At 41.4% G+C, this 17,427-nt stretch overlaps 1 protein-coding gene and 1 pseudogene across 1 annotated transcript in view; both read left to right on the plus strand.

Moving 5' to 3' along the window:
• The first annotated feature begins 1,877 nt into the window (after positions 1 to 1,877).
• Positions 1,878 to 17,427, plus strand: part of CUNH1orf87 (chromosome unknown C1orf87 homolog) — an 80,857-nt gene continuing 65,307 nt past the window's right edge. The window contains exon 1 of the mRNA XM_035018425.1: positions 1,878 to 1,984. Within this exon, the coding sequence (XP_034874316.1) occupies positions 1,878 to 1,984 (107 nt within the window). The remainder of the gene's footprint in view (positions 1,985 to 17,427) is intronic.
• LOC118020367 lies at positions 4,212 to 6,222 on the plus strand (annotated as a pseudogene).

Genomic DNA, 17,427 nt, shown 5'->3' on the forward strand with positions numbered 1-17,427 from the left:
GTCATGATCCTAGGGTCCTGGGATTGAGTCCCCCATCCAGCTCCCTGCTCTGCAGGGAGCCTGCTTCTCCCTCAGCCTCTGACATTCTCTCTCTCTTTCTCGAATAAATAAATAAAAATCTTTAAAAAAATAAATAAAATTATGTTACTGGTAATTGTTAACTTATAAGGTAAGGATAATTGTCTGGCTCAAATGAGGGATCTGCCATAAAATTAATTTTTTATACTCTTATTTAATTTCATCGCCGATTTACCTTTACGTCTGTGTTACTACTTTTCCTCATTTTACAGATAAGGAAATTGAACCTCAGAGGAAAGAAGGGATTTATCCAAAGCCATACAGTGGAAGGGCCTGGACTTGAAGGGACAAGTACAAGATTCCAATTACCTGCCAATTTCACCAAGGAAAAATGAAGCTTAAGGGAAAGAGCGGGACAAGCGTGACTACACAGGTGAGCGAGATGAGCTTCAAGAAAAATGCTCACAGATCTTGGAGAAGCTCCAAAGCACAGATTTGAGAACAGATACTCTTCCCTGTCTGCAGGAGCTCTCAGGCGCCCCGCGGAGGAGGCCCCAGCCACCCTCCGGGGAACGGAAACTTGGTCCCCGCCCAGCAACAGCCTCTGCGTCCTTAGCGACCCGGGCAGGAGCAGCCCCACGAGTCGGGCCCTGTGATTGGCTTACTCCTGGGCTCCTATCGCCCGCCCTGCTCCCTGCAGGTCGCCGAGGGTCTCGATCCTGGGGAGAAAACAGACGGAGTAACCCTGAGCTGCCCAGGTGGGGAAACACCGCCTCAGCGGTAAGGCCAACCCCTCTGTTCTATCCCAGGAAAGGGCTCAGGACTGACGCACAGCTGCTGGGCAGAAAGGGGACCCCCACAGTCACAAACTGTGGTCCTTGAAGTTTCCAGACAGCCTCAAAGAGGCTGCAGGTCCCGCTGGATAGGGCTACCCTCTCAGTGCAGGTCTTTCTTTCATGCAGACCACACACCAAGTGAAGCTGGGGTCCTGGGAAAAGCGCTGGTCTACCTCAGACCTGAGCACTAGAAACAGGTCTAGTCACACTCGCTTTGTTGAGTTTGGTCAAATGATACACCCTCTCTGGGTCTTGGTTTACCAATCTGTAAATCCAGCATTTGGATTAGAATGATCTCTGAAGAGCTTTCAGTCTGTGAGGGTCTCTGAAAGAGAGTGATCAGCCTGGGGCCAGGTTTATAGAACTTCTAAGTTGCCCTTGGCATCAGACCTGTATAAACACCCAGTATTTATCTAATACAGGATCTCAACTTCAGATTCACCAGATTATTGCAGAAACACACACCAACAATAACAACAAAAATCCCTCTTTCCTATGTATAGCACTCCTTCAGATGTATTATCTTATTGGATTCACCCTAAATCCCAGAAAGTAGAACTGGAATTATCCCAGTTTTGTAAGAAGGGAAACTGAGCATGAGAGCTGAACATAAGATCTTCATATAACCCACTAAAGCCCTGGTTTCCTCTCTGACCTCACAAGAATCCCATCTGCTATCAAGAAGGTAGAGTTTCCAAATGGCTCAGTAGACCTGTTTTTGCAGACCTCTTGAGTGGGATTCCCAATTCTGCTCATTACTGATTCTATGCTACTGAGTAAATTACATAACTACGTTATGCCTGTTCCCTCAACTGTAAGACAAGAATGATAATAGTAATTAAGAATATCTTACTCATGCCTTTATTAGGAATGCCAAGTGAGATAAGATAGGTAAAGCACTTGGTCCTGCTATTATTTTTGTTAATATTGACAAGGATGCTAAACTGACTAATGGGAAATCAAGAGGAAGAAAGATTTACTTATTTTCCAACCCAAGGATTTGAAAGGGCTTTGAGAAGAAGCATGCCTTCTGTTTGGGAGACTCCCTGTGGATCAGAAGCAATGCCTGAGACAGTGGTGAAAATCATTGGAAGTAAACACTTTCGGTACCTTGTGGAGAAGCCAAAGATGTAAGTTTACTGTTTGACAAATACCTGTTTTGCTGGGAAGGTAATGAGGTCTGGGGCTTTTTTCTTTAATCTAGAAATTTACATTTTTAAAATGTTGTCCATGGAAAATTAAGCCATTAAGAAGTAACAGTAGAAGTAAAATAGTGTTGATAACTTCCAGGCACCCTGTTTTCCTGATATTTTTCATCTTTTTAATTCTCCTTACTCTTTAATTACATAGGCAGATTCTCCAAATAGATGAGGAATATAAGCCTTGAGACATTTGTAACCATTAATGGGGTATTGCTGCTGCTTTTCATCACGTTTGTAATCTACTACATGTAGTAATTTTTTGGGGGGGAGGGGAACAGTGTTAGTTAATTTGTTACGAATTAAAGGAGTGGGATTAATAATGAATCATAAATTACAAGATTTTCACTTATTCTTATTTATATTCTATACTCCTCCAAGCAGGGCCTTCTTGGAGCATAGCTAAAGGGTCTTTCTTCCCTTCAAGCTCATCACAGTCATATTTGAGGGAGGACAGTCAGGTATCTCTAAAATTCACCGGGTACTTGGCACAGAAGGGTATGACAAGGTCTCCCTTCCAGCGTTTTGGTGGTTCACAAAAGAAAAATAAGGCACTAGACCTGCCTTTCATGAAGTAGTCATTCTATAAGTAGCAGCAGTCAATAGGTGCCTCTCCCACCCAAGATTATTGCCATAGCTTTTGCGTTTATTTCAGAAACCCACAGACAAAACAAATAGACAAACAGAAAAGACCTGGCCTCACAGAACATAGGTGCAGAAAGTAGTGGATATCATACCTGGCTGTCATCAGAAACATCTAGAAAATCCTTAAAATAAAGATCTGGGGTCCAACCCAAGACCTACTGAATCAGAATCTCTGAAGATGAGGCCATCGGGACCACTGTTAGGGAGCACAGGCTAATTAGCAAATTGGTTTAACTCTCTACCATCAGTATTGTCAGCCCAGAGAAATTCCAAAGTGAGTGCTATAATCAATTAATAGTGTCTGTCCTGGCACAGCAGTGAGCTTTGCAGCCCATGAGTCCTGCATCTGGGATCCCTACAGAGCTGAGAGATGTGAATTTGAATCCTGGCTCTGTGCCTTCTTGGCCTTTCAACATCGAAAAAGTTAATTAATATCTCTGGCCTCAGATTCTACCATCTCTCAAGTAAGGCTAAAATACATGTATCTAGTAGGGTTGTTCTGAGGACCAAATGAGAAAAAAGTATGCAAAACCCCTTTCCAGTGCCTAGTAGTATATTCAGCATGCTCAGTCAGTGGTTCTGCTATTATTATTGAAGCATATCTTTCCAGGGATACAAGACATTTAATAAAAAAAATCAAATCTCATTCTATGGAATGCTTGCCATCCTTTTTATATTCTATGTCTGGGAGGCAGTCTACCTCTGTTTTGTAGATGAGAGAACAAGACACTCTGATATAATCTTGTAATAATCATAATTGTAATAATAAGATCTCCTACCAAATGCCCGTGTTTGGCAAGGGAAGTACTAGGATCAGTTTGGATGCTCTGCTCAGTTCTCCTTCTACCCAGAAGAGGACATTACTATTCCACGAATTCCATTCCCCTCTGGGGTTCTTTGTTTAGCCCCTTTCATTCCAAATCCTTTCTTTTTTCCAGAAGTATCAGAGCCTAATGCTCCTAAAGGGGTTGCTGGGGGAGGGTTCTTGTCCTTTTAAATAGGGAAAAATTCCCTTTGTCTTATAAAACTGTGCCTTTTCTTTTTTCTCTCTATTCTTTAAATTTCAGAATCCAAGAAATAAAAGAGTACATTAGATTAGATACATAAATTGTGAAATAAAAGACACAGTTCTGTTTCTTCTATGATAACTGTAAAAAAAAAGTTTAAAAAAATATCGAGATAGGTTGCTTTGTTTCTGTTTTCTATGGGTTTGATGTTACTGTTGCTGGAATGACATAGGACCATTAATATGCTTTGCTAAAATATTTCTGTATGGTTCAAAAATAAATGATTCTCAAAAGGGTTTCTGTTGCTGAGGTAAGGACAGACCCACCACTATCATGTCACGCATGTCCCAGAATCTGTCTCTGAAGCATTTTAGTTGTGTTGCATCTATCCCTTTCAACCTGAGCCTCAAGAGGGCTTTTTCTTTGGGTTGAATCTGTTGAGTCCATTAGTAAAATATCTATTTAAGAAACGTAAGTGAGGCTTTTTCTGCCCATGGTGTCTCAGATTCATTCTTAAGGAACTGAGAACTTAATCTTCCAAAATGTCAAAAAGACCATCTTATGCCCCACCTCCCTCTCCAGCTCCTGCAACACAAATGCCCACCAGGGTTTATGGGATACAATCCATATAGTCATCTCGCCTGCAACAACTAGAGGCTGGGAGGGAACCCGGGCACCAACAGTCAGGTCATGGCATCTTCTGGTATTATGATTCCAAAACCCCCAAAACCACCAGATGAGCCACTGATGGCCTACATGAGGTGCAGCAGAAAGGTCTGGGACCAAATAAAATCTTCCAACCCCGATCTAAAGTTGTGGGAGATTGGCAAGATTATTGGTGGCATGTGACGAGATCTCACTGATGAAGAAAAACAAGAATATTTAAATGAATATGAAGCAGAAAAGAGAGAGTACAATGAATCTATGAAGGCCTATCATAATCCCCCCCCCATACCTTCCTTACATAAATGCAAAAAGTCATGCAGAAGCTGCTTTAGAGAAAGAAAGTCAACAGAGAGTCTCACATGGAAAAAGGAGAACCTTACATGAGTGTTCAGCCTGCTCAAATCCAAATGATCCTGATGATGGCTTTTCAGTGACGCATAAGGCCACCACCCGTTTCCAGAGAAACCGCCGCCTCATCAGTGAAATTCTTAGTGAGAGGGTGGTGCCAGACGTTCAGTCAGTTGTCACAACAGCTAGATTGCAAGTCCTCAAACGACAGGTCCAGTCCTTAATGGTTCATCAGTGAAAACTAGAAGCTGAACTTTTCAAATAGAGGAGCAACACCAGGAAAAGAAGAGGAAATTCCTGGAAAGCACAGATTCATTGAACAGTGGACTTAAAAATTCGTGTGGTTTGAAAGTCGGAGTGGATATGGAAAAAACTGCAGCTGAAATGGCACAGGCAGAGGAACAGCCTCGAAAAAGGCAGAAGGAAAGGGAGAAAGAGGCAGCAGAGCAAGCTGAACTTGGTCAAAGCAGCATGGTTCCTGAGGAAGAGCAAGCTGCAAGGAAGACCAAGGAGAAGAAAGACGACAAGAGAATCCCGACGGGGACAGGGAGACACGCCTTGAAGAAGCTACAGAAAGCACGTCTACTCCTGAGGACAAGGAGAGCAGGCAGGAGGGGGTGGACAGTACAGCTGAGGAAGGGGCCCGTGAGAGTAACGCCGGCTCAGAGAGCCGCAGGGCCACAGCGGAGGAACCACCAACAGACCCCACGCCGGAAGACGAGAAGATGAATAAATGTCGCCTTGCTCAATGTGTTCTAAATACTTATTTAAATGGAAAAAAAATGTTTTTAGAGTTAAAAAAAAAAAAAGAAACATAAGTGAAAGCCAAAAAAAAAAAAATGAAGTCTCTAAAAAGAAAAATCACAAATGAATAATGGATGGAAAACAGAAATCTTCCTGTATAACCACATTTAGTTCAGATTTTCTGCAGGATATGTGGAGACAATGGAATAGTATGTCAGACCTGAACGTGATCTTCATGGTGTAAACCAGTGTATTAATTTGCTAGGGCTTCTGTGTCAAAGCTCCACAAACTGGGTGGCTTAGACAATACAGAAATGTGTTGTCTCACAGTTCTGGGGGCTAGAAGTCTGAAATCAAGGTGTTGGTAGAGTCGTGCCCCCTCTGCAGCTGTCCCAGAAGGAGAGCTTCCAGGTCTCTCTCCCTGCTTCTGGTAGTCTTGTGCCTCCTGGCAGCATAACTCTAAAATTCACATGGCAGTCTCCCTGCATATGTGTCTGTGTATAAATTTCCCCTTTCTATAAGAACACCAGTCAATTGGATTAGGGGCCCATCCTATTCTAGTATGACCTCAATTTAACTAATTACATCTGCTATCACCCTATTTCCAAATAAGGTCATATTCTGATGTCCAGGGGTTTAGGACTTCAACATATGAATTTTATGGTTCAATTCAGCCCATAACAACCAATCTTCTGTTTTACAGATGAGATAACTGAGGCCTCGGTTGGGCTTGAAGTGAGGCCAGTTACTAAGAACTAAGACTGGAGTCGAGCTCCCTTCCTCTATCCTTAATTTTGCCTGTACAGTTATTGACAGATGAAAGGAAAATACTCAATACCCATTTAGTAGTCAAGTTCCTCACAAAAGAGATCAATCTCCAGGCTTCAAAGAGCGAAACAAGTGTCCCTGAGTTTTGCCACCATCATTTGCCTCCCAGATCACTCCACCAGACTTCCAACCTGCTCTTTCTCGCTTTCTCTAATCCATTTTATAACGGCATGCTCCCCATTGGGTAATCCATGGACCACCAGCATCAGCTTCACCTGGGAGCTGGGTAGATGCAGAATTGCAGGCCCCTCTCCAGACACAGTGAGTCACAATCTGCATTTTTGTCAATTCCCAGGTGACTCTATGCAACATTACAGTTTGAGAAGCCCACTTCTCAAGTACGGCCAGCATCATCTTTCTAAAATGCAGATCTAATGAGGTGCCACCACCTCTAGCCCCAGATTCACCCACTCCCTCCCCTGTGGGCTTCCATAGCACCCTTAAGGGACTGTTATACTCTGTAACGATTTCCTTTGCATTTCTGGCTTCTCTATTTAGCCCATGTGCACGACCGCACCCTCAGCACTAAGTACAAAGTCTTATACATATTGAAAGCCTAATAAATTAGCTACAGCACAATGGGTGCCAAGAAAAATAAAGATCTAGAAAGACAATACTCAGTTGCTTTCAATCCAAGTCTAAAGGCCCATGTTGCTAAAGTAGCATGCAGATGTTACCATAGGACCCTAAGTAGTAATCTTTGATTGCTCATGGAAAGCAAGATAATGCCAACTGACAGGAGACAAATATTCCCATTTTCTAAAAGGAGATAAAAGTGGGTAATAAAACCACAAAACTTGAAGCTTATGGACAATCCCTGGCAAAATTGCAGGCCAAAGAATTAAATATATTAGTTGTGAAAACAAAAACACAAAAGTGATGGTCACTAAGGGTTGGTACATGTTGACTAAAACCAGATTATGCCAACATGGGGGTGATTGAACAACTGATGTCAACATTCTGTGTTAGAGGTGGAGAGGTTGAGAGGATTTGTGTGTGACCCTGTTTTTAGTCAACATTTTTTAATCCATAACTGAAATCTCTTCAGTAAACATGTAGGTAGAAGAATGCTGGAAAGCCTTGGCAGAAAAATGAGCTAAAACCAACAAGATGAAATCAATGGAGATATACGCAAAATCTGTCCTCAGATAAGAGTACATGTAAATGATTATATTGAATAAATGTTTGGGTTTTACTTGTTGCAAAATAATAGAAAATATATCTGTTGGTCTCTGCTCCCAGTTCCTGGCATGGAGCTCCTAAAAACCTTGCAGTTTCCTAAGAGATAAGAGCACCAGGTGCATCTTTTGTCCTAATATTTGGTCTTTGACCCTGGTTCCTGACACAAAGTCCCTAAATCCCGTGGGATTTCCTGGGTGATGCAGTGTCTCTGCTCCCATGAGGATACTCTCAATAGGCTCTGGACAGTTTCAGGATGGAGGCTGGTCACCAGAAAGACCAAGCCATGATTACAAACTTAGAACTTTCAGCCCTACCCTCCATCTTCTGGAAAGGGGAGAAGGGCTGGAGATTGAGTTAATGATTAAACATAACTACATGATGAAGCCTCCCTAAAAATCTCAAAAGTGTGGGGTTCAAAGAGTTTCCAGATTGCTGAACACATCTATGTGCTGGGAGGGTGGTGTACCTGGAGAGGGCATAGATGTTCCATGCCCTTTCCCACATACCTTGCCTTATGCATCTCTTCCATTTGGCTATTCCTAAATTATATCCTTTTATAATAAATCAGTGATCTGGTAAGTAAACTGTTTTCCTGAGTTCTGTGAGCTGCTCTAGCAATTTCATCAAGTCTGAGGAGGGGGTTGTGAGAATCCTGATTTATAGTAGGGCTATCAGAAAGATGGGGAATAACTCGGACTTGTGATTGATGTCTGAAGGGGATGGGACAGTCTTGTGGGACGGAGCCCTGAACCTGTGGGGTCTGTGCTAACTCTAGGTAGATAGCATCAGAACTGAATTGAATTGTAGGGATACCCAGCTAGTATTGAAGAACTGCTTGGTAGGGGGAAACACCCACACACAGTTGGTGACTGGCCGTATGTGGTAGTTGTAGAGAGTAGAGGATAAAATGGAGTGTTTTCCCCTTTCCATTTCTGTTTGTGCTCAGCATGAGCCGAGAGGATCCACAGAGAGGTATGTGGGAGGCCCAATGTATTCAGAACTGGATATGCCACCAGGGCAATAGTGTACCTCCTTCTGCATGCCACCTTTTAGGAGGGACCCTCGCACACTGAAAGTGTGGGCACTAAAGGTGTAGCATGATGGAAGGTCCAGGGTATGAACTGTGGCTTAGGGGAACATTTACAGAATCTGGGGATTGAGCTGTTAAATAAAAGAGGAATTGGGTCCATTTCAAGAAATGCCCATGAGTAGAGATGCTTCCAGTGAATAAAGGTGGCCTCTATAGTTCCTTCCAATGCCAAGAATCAGTGACCCAAAGCACTTCATTCCATAGTTACATTGCTGTTCGTATAGTATTGTTCAGTAAAGGGGAAGCTGGCTGCAAATTTTTATGGGAAAGGGTAGCAAATATTTGTTATAATGTGTGTTGATATTGATAGCCTAGTTTAAAAGTTTTGGTGTTTTCCCACCTGATTATCCTGGAGCCCATATTCTGTTATTTTTTGATCCCTCAAAGCCCTTCATATGAATACATTATTTTTTTTTCTTTCTTGAACTTTTTAAAAGCACTAATGTTAACAGTTTTAGAAATTAATGCATATATGGAATTCCATCAACATCCTTTCCACAAACATTGAGCACCTACTGAGTGCCAAGCCTTGGGAATACAGCAATATATCTAAACTTCTAATGATGGGAGACACATAGTAGACATATGAATAATGACTGTTCAAGTGAGCATAGTGCTGTGAGGAAAAATAGAGGAGGATTGTAAGGGTATGTTGAGTCACGAAGGGTGTTCTCAGAAGGCCTCTTTGAGCAAGTTATTAGTTAGCAGTGAGCTGGCTAGGATTGGTCCGACTTCAGCCTGGAGGGCATGACTCACTGGATTCCAACTTTCCATAAAACTAGCAGTTCTAGTTTCTTCTTCCTGATCCTGCATCCAAAGAAGAGGCTGCAACTTCCCACGGCCTCAAGTTCTCCAAATATTAGACATCTGACTTTCCCAGCAACCGCTGTATGCAGCACCTGCTATGAACAGCACCTAAATTGACCACCTGGAGCCCAAGCAGATTTTTTTGTACAAGGCTGCCTACGCTTACTTCATAAAAAGTGAGAGAACATGGTTTTCCAGGAACAGTACCCAGAGATCAGGGTACCCACGTAGCTGCCACTATCCTGCCCGGGAGGAGGTTCAGCCTTTCCCAAGTGACATTACAGGTGTTCACCATGATCCTGGTGCCTCCACAGATCTGCTCAGAGAGTAAACCACACAAATCCCTGAGGAAAGAACATTGTGGGCAGAGGGAACAGCGAATAGAAAGCCTCACGACATGTTTAGGGAGGAGCAAGGAAGCCAATGTTGGTGCAGCAGAGTGAACAAGGGGCGAGGGGACAGGAAATGAGGTCAGAGAGGCCAGCAGGGCTCAGATCCTGGGCTGTGTGGACCATGGTAGGAACTTAGGGTTTGTTCTATGTAGAATGGGAAGCCATTGGAAAATTGTGAGCACCAGAAGTCACAATCTAAAGGATGGTTCTGGCTGCTATGTGGAGGATAAATTCGAAGAAACCTGAGTAAAAAGAAAGGGACCATTTAGGGAGTCATTATGGTAATCCAAGCAGGAGATTGTAGAAATGACCAATTATAGTCTCTATAGAAAACCTGGATATGGGGTGCCTGGGTGGCTCAGTTGGTTAAGCGACTGCCTTCGGCTCAGGTCATGATCCTGGAGTCCCAGGATGGAGTCCCACGTCAGGCTCCCTGCTCAGCAGGGAGTCTGCCTCTCTCTCTGACCCTCCCCCCTCTCATGCTCTCTATCTCATTCTCTCTCTCAAATAAATAAATAAAATCTTTAAAAAAAAGAAAAGAAAAAAGAAAACCTGGATAAAACTTCGTGATTTAAGAATTCAAGTACTCTACTTATTCCTTTTTGAAAAGAACTGATCATAATGCCTTATCTTTGTTTATTGCTTTTCTTGCTATATAATCTATATACCTTAATATCCAGGAACTCAATCTTTCTTTAAAACAGAGCAACATCAGAGCACACACTATTATATCCATTTTCACGAATTCAAAGTGATGGAGTATTATGTTAAAATCATACTTCTTTTATGCCTTTTTACTACAGGAAGCTGTTTTTTATTAATCTCCTACAAAGTGTTGCAAGACATAGGCGTAAAACCTTCAGTAAGACTATATGGCATTATGTGAATGAATGCCAAATCAGTGATATAAAAAAAAAATAGGTGTCCATCAATCCTAAATATTTGAAATATTAACTAAAAATATTTTTTAAAAATAGAATAAAAAGTAAACAAAAAACAATACACTATTTACAAGATTTATGACAGGAGAAAAATTAATCCTCTTATTGTATGAAGAGCTCCTGCAAATCAGTAGGAAAAGGATGAGCAGCCAGCCCAGTTTCACAAAGTGGCAGAAGATCTAGATGGGAAATTCACAGAAGAAGAAATAAAAATGAACATTAGAGGGGTGCCTGGGTGGCTCAGTCGTTAAGCGTCTGCCTTCGGCTCAGGTCATGATCCCAGGGTCCTGGGATCGAGCCCCACATCGGGCTTCCTGCTCTGCGGGAAGCCTGCCTCTCCCTCTCCCACTCCCCCTGCTTGTGTTCCCTCTCTCGCTGTGTCTCTCTCTGTCAAAAAATAAATAAAATCTTAAAAAAAAAAATGAACATTAGATATGTGTATGATGGAGGCAGGGGAGATTCAATGTGACTGGCACAAAAAAAATTTAAACAGTAAGGAGACATTATTTTTACCAATAAAATCAGAAATATTTTATAATGGAAATATCCAGGGTTGACAAGGATTTAGAAGAAAAGAGTACTCATACGCTATTGGCTTTTAAGTATACTTTTCAAAAGCCTTAAAAGTGCACGTACTTTGGGGCGCCTGGGTGGCTCAGTCGTTAAGCGTCTGCCTTCGGCTCTGGTCATGATCCCAGGGTCCTGGGATCGAGCCCCGCATCGGGCTCCCTGCTTGGCGGGAAGCCTGCTTCTCCCTCTCCCACTCCCCCCGCTTGTGTTCCCTCTCTCGCTGTCTCTCTCTGTCAAATAAATAAATAAAATCTTAAAAAAAAAAAAAGTGCATGTACTTTGTGATGAGCACTGGGTGTTACATGTAAGTGATGAATCACTAAATTCTACTCCTGAAACCAATATTACGCTATATGTTAACTAACTAGAATTTAAATAAAAACTTTAAAAAAGTGTATGTACTTTGGCAGAAGATCTCTATCCATGAATCAGTTCTGTAGAAACAGTTATAGATGGATATATGGTTTGGTTTCAAAAATTTACATAATAATGTACAAGTCAGGTCCAGTAGGAAACAGATCACCTAATTCAGATGAGGTTGATTCAAGAAGGGTTTGTTTATAAGAGTAAGAGAAATGTAAGCTGTAGCAGGAACCACAGGCTTGCAGAGGCAAAGTTGTGACCAGCTTTCAGTTTGCAGAAATGGGAAGAGGAGAATGCTGCCGAGGAGGGAACACTGTAGCTCAGGCCACCTTGAGAAATGTAATGACCTTTGAGCAAGAAACACAAGGAGCTTAAGGCAATGTTGCAGGACAGAGCCATCTTCTGCCAGGGCTACCCATTGGCCAAAACCAGCCAGAATCAGAAGGCATGAGAGCAGATCCTGTGTCTCTGAGATTGCAATCCCTCAAGACCCCAAACAAATGCTTTTGCTTGCTTTCTAGCCTCTTCCTCTTGGTCAACACCTTCGTGGAATCATTTCTATCCTCCTTAAGCAGGTTTGGTTTGAAATTCCTCTATGATCTCCTTTTTTCATCCTCTATTTTTTCAGTTATCACACTATTTTTCATAAATTTGGAGACAAAACAATCCATTGAATGCCCAATACAACATTGACCAATAAGGTAGTAATGCATAGCTGAAAGACAAGTCAGATAGAAGAAAACATCTATGGTGTAAATATATATCTCATGCTGTAGAACTGCATGTAAGTGAAGAAAGAAGGACACAGAGAGTAGGTGTGTTGGGATATCATTTTCTAAAAGCTAAAAGTGCATCCTACCAAAGAGCAATTGTCAGTCAACCCTGACAAATGATAATTTTACATGAGTCACAAAGTAGAGTGCTGTCTCCTTTATAAACACCTCCCTCATCACCTGAGTACAGAAGGGAGGCTTTCTTTTGGGACCTCTGAACTTTATTGATAGGCAAAACTAAAGTTCAAAAGACCAAAGTTTTGTAGTACATAAGAACTGAGGAAAATTTATTTAAATAGGTAAAAAGAGATCATGTAATCTAACTGACCACCTCGTAATTTACGAGTAACAGTGAATACAAGTTCTGGAAGTCACTCACTTTAAAAAACAAAGCAGATTAATCAGTATCAAAATCTGCTCTGATTAAGCACAATTCTTCAGAATCATTTTCCTTGATTTTACAGAAAAAAAAAAAAAGCCCCAACACTGTCTCATCATGATGTCCTCACGTGGATTATACTCAGGAGTTTTGCAGCCTGCACTGCTTTTAAATCTTTGAGCCAGTCTTTATCAGCTTGAAATTTAATGTCCTGTGCACTGCATTCTAGCTTGTTTCACTTTTGAAAGTCTAAGCAAAGTGATTGTGCAACTGGCTCACCTTTCTCCCAATTATCTCAGTGCTTTAAGGCACAATTTCTGAGGAAGGACTTCTGTCCATATTGTGAGAGGATGTAGCACAAACAGTTCTCTCTCTCTACTACCCTCTGGATACATCCACATGGTCTATGGGAATGGGGAGTAATAATTATTGCCTGAGCAATAATTATAATAATAATCTGTGTGGCCTTTGAGCCACACAGATCAGACTATGAGTCTTAGATCTCTACTTGCAAGGAGGCCTTGAGTAATGTACTTAACCTCTCTGATCATCCATTTTTTCATCTGCATAACAGTGATAATAATATCTACTTTTCAGGGGCACCTGGGTGGCTCAGTCAGTTAAGCATCTGCCTTCGGCTCAGGTCTTGATCCCAGGTCTGGGATAGAGTCCCACACCAGGTTCCCTGCTCAGCAGGGAGTCTGCTTCTCCCTCTACCCCTCCCCCCGACTTATGCTTTCTCTCTCTCTCAATTAAATAAATAAAATCTTTAAAAAAAAGTAATATCTACTTTTCAGGATTATTAGGATACCATGAAAGAATTTATGAAAATTTCTATGTGGTATCTGACACATATGAGCATTTAGAATGTTAGCTCATATAATTCCATTGATGAAGAGATTATTCGGACATAGGTTTGGGAGTTAAAGTACTTTAAAAATCTTTCTGAAGACTAAATTTCTATGATAATACATGGTATGGCTCCCTGGCATTAAAAAAAAAAAAAAAAAAAAGGAAGAAGAAGAAAACAAAACAAAACAAAAAAAAACCTCACACTTCATCACAATAACATTTGCTACATTAGCACAAACTTCACCATTTCAGCTTCCCATGGAGTTTGGTGAGATTTTCAGCTGCACTCTCCTCCCCAATCCCATTTTATATTTTTATTTTGTTGTTGTCTTCTTAAAAAAGGAAAGTCTGGTTGTGTTGATTATCTGCTATTACTTCCAAATAAGAACATGCTTTCATTTACTGAAATTAGATCCCCATTCACTGGTTGGCACACTCAGGACTGTCTTTTCCAGAGGGTTGGAGGCCTGTTAGATGGCGCACAGTTGGAAATTGGTGGCACTGAGTCGCTGCCAAGGCTGGCAGACCTTTAAGATGGCATCTGGTGACCTTTTTGCTGAGCCCCCTGGGTCCTCCATTTGAGATTTGATGTTCTCGGCAGGGGTGTAATCCAAATCAAATGTGAGATCTGGTGAGTTGGAGTTACATGGGAGGTGGGCCGATGGGAGGTCTCTGCACTACTTTGGGCAGAGGATGCTACCAGATGCCCTTGCAATGTTTCTTTCTAACCCTGAGACTCTGAGCTCTAGTAGAGGGTGGCACTGTAGGGCGGTTTGCAGGAAGAGCCCAGGGTGACGGGAGACAACTGAACAGTTTTCGCCTCATTTATTTATCATCCAGCAATACAGTAATCCTCTCTAATTGCTGTAGTTCCGGGATGACACTAAACTCTTCACAGCATCCCTAAGAGCAGCAGCTGAGGTCAGAAGTACATATGAAGAAGCTAGTTATGCCTTGCTTCCAAGATAGTGTTATGGCATTTTTTTTTTCTTTCTTTTGAAATGGCAAACTTCTATTTTCAGTACTTCAGGTAGATAGTACACAAGTCTAGAAGAAAGAACTGTGAGTTTGTGAACGGCGTAACAACCAATGTGTGTTGACAAATTGTTTGTGCTAACAGGCACATGCCATTTCTCAGCTGGGGAGTCATTTCATGATAATTTTAAAGTGCTATGTATGTTTAAAAAAAAAAAACAGCTTTTACTTTGAACAGATTTAACAGGTTATTTTTGGTTTTACATCTACTGTGACTGTTTTAACAGGCAGGCAGATACATTTCACGTTTCTCAAGCAATTCTGTCCTGAGACTGCCCACAAAAGGATTTTGAAGGTGATTAAAGCAAAGTTGATTGCTTCAGCCAGAGGAGTTAACTTTCTGCCCCAAATCCATTTTTGCCTTTAAATCTGCACTTCCTCCTCCTCTACTTTCTGCTCCTCATATAATATAAACTTCCATGGATTCTCTCCTGACCCTATTGGCAGTAAGTAGGCATCTCAGTGCAGTCAGGCCAACTTAGGTTTAAATTCTGGTTCCACTACTGAAAAGCCATGTACAACTGGACAAATCACATAAACTCTCTGAGTCTTAATTCCTTCATCCTAAAATGAAAATAATACAAGCACTTACCTATAGGGTTGATCTGAAGATTAACTAACTAGTGTATGTGAGTGGCTATAATGTGACTGTCGTGTAGTTAAATGCTCAGTAATATTTTTGCAACCATTGCAAATCATAGTTATTTCTCTTTCTTATGAACTTCAAACAGCACTGATTCTTTGTTTTTTGTTTTTTGTTTTTTTAAGATTTTATTTATTTATTTGAGAGAGAGAGAATGAGAGAGAGAGCACATGAGAGAGGGGAGGGTCAGAGGGAGAAGCAGACTCCCTGCCGAGCAGGGAGCCCGATGCGGGACTCGATCCCGGGACTCCAGGATCATGACCTGAGCCGAAGGCAGTCGCTTAACCAACTGAGCCACCCAGGCGCCCAAACAGCACTGATTCTTTGTAATATTCACTTGACATTGATTTATACACTAGTTAGGTATGTTTCATATTTATGCAAATTTTATACCAATTTCTCTGAGCATGTTATAGGAATATATCTATCTATTTATCATATATAAACATATAAAAGCGCACATGTCAAATATATAGTCTCACTGAATTTTCACAAATGTGATACACCCTTGTGACAAACACCAAGATAAAAAACAAAAACAAAAAACCAGAATAGTGCAGATACCATGGAAGGCCCTAGCATTCCCTTCTGGGCTCTACACCTCCCCAAAAATGTAACCACTACGTAGAAGCTATCGATCTGACTTCTAGAAGCAAGTTTATACCACTTGTTAGCTTATTATTTGTATTGTTTTTGGACAGCCAAATGAAATTAAATTTCTTGAGGTCAGGGATCATATGTTCTATGTTTTCTCTCATTGCAAGAATTATTTGTTATATATACACTATTGTTCTCGCATTCCCATCTTGCTCTGTGATCATTCGACTGCACCTGTCTGGCAAATCCCAGCCCTGAATGAGTCCCTTTCTCCTCTGCATCTCCACGAGGACTCCTAGGCAATCCTAGAGAAGAGCATGCACCCTCTCACACTGAAGCCACAAAACTGTGGTCTCCAACCTTCATGGCTACTTGGTTGTACACAGCTGACCTTTCTACTTGTTCTGATCAGCTCTTTTCCACTCTTCATAGCAGTTATCTCAAGCCATCTGCCCTTAGATTTCCTTCCCTAGCACTTCCCCCTTGAGAGCCAACAGGTAAGTGTACCTTATATATCAAAGAGAAAAGTTAAGCTGCCACCAAATGTACAAATAAATTTGCCTATATCCTCACCTATCTCCCTACCAACCCTACCCTGAGGTTTCATTTTATTTCATTTCATTTCTTTTCTTTTCATTTCATTTCATTTCATTTCTATCTCGGTTCCCTCTATCTCACTTTGTCAGGGTTCATCATATTTCATCAATAATATCCTCTCTTTCCCTCTGGTTCAGTGGGTTCTTCACCTATGGTATTTAATATGTTAAAGTCCCCACAGTTCTTCAACATAACAATAATAAAGCCCTATCTGAAACCCATATTGCACTCCAGTCACCAATCCTTCGCTCTCTCTCTCCGCTCTTGCAGCCAAACTTCTTCACAGAGATTATACTTCTGGTATTCGGTTTTTTGGCCCCCACTTTCCCAAACCTGCTTCAGTCTGGCATCCACCTCCATTACCTCACAGAAGCTCCTTTGTCAAGATGCCTGTCGATGTTCTTATGGCTTAATCCAATGGACACTTTTCAGACCCCACCTTTCTCCAGGGCCCCTGACACTGTTGACATTGACCTCTCTCTGGAAACATCCTCTTCACTTTGCTTCCAAGACCCCATGCTCCTGGTGTCCCTTCTACCTTACTGAGAATTTCTTCTAAATCTCCTTTTAGGGCTCTTCTCTCTGTAAATGTAGGTGTTCCTCAGTGTTCTTTTTTAGGCCTTCTTTTTGGCCTGTGCTGCCATGACCAAGAGGATTACTATAAAAAGTATACACACATTCAAATCATTGACTATGGTTTGACTTTTTCAAATCAACAAGTATCAGAGTGACTGTTTTATGCTCAGATAATATGTCATGCTTCAAAATGAATCTTTTCTAGCACTAGGTGTTATATGCAAACAATGAATCATGGAACGCTACATCAAAAACTAATGATGTATTGTGTGGTGACTAACATAATAAAATAAAATCTAAATAAAATAAAATGGATCTTTTCCATTGTATCAGTACTAA

This window comes from Mirounga leonina, unplaced genomic scaffold (assembly GCF_011800145.1).
Source record: "Mirounga leonina isolate KUSES-001 unplaced genomic scaffold, KU_Mleo_1.0 Mir_173, whole genome shotgun sequence".
Classification (NCBI taxonomy): Eukaryota; Metazoa; Chordata; class Mammalia; order Carnivora; family Phocidae; genus Mirounga; species Mirounga leonina.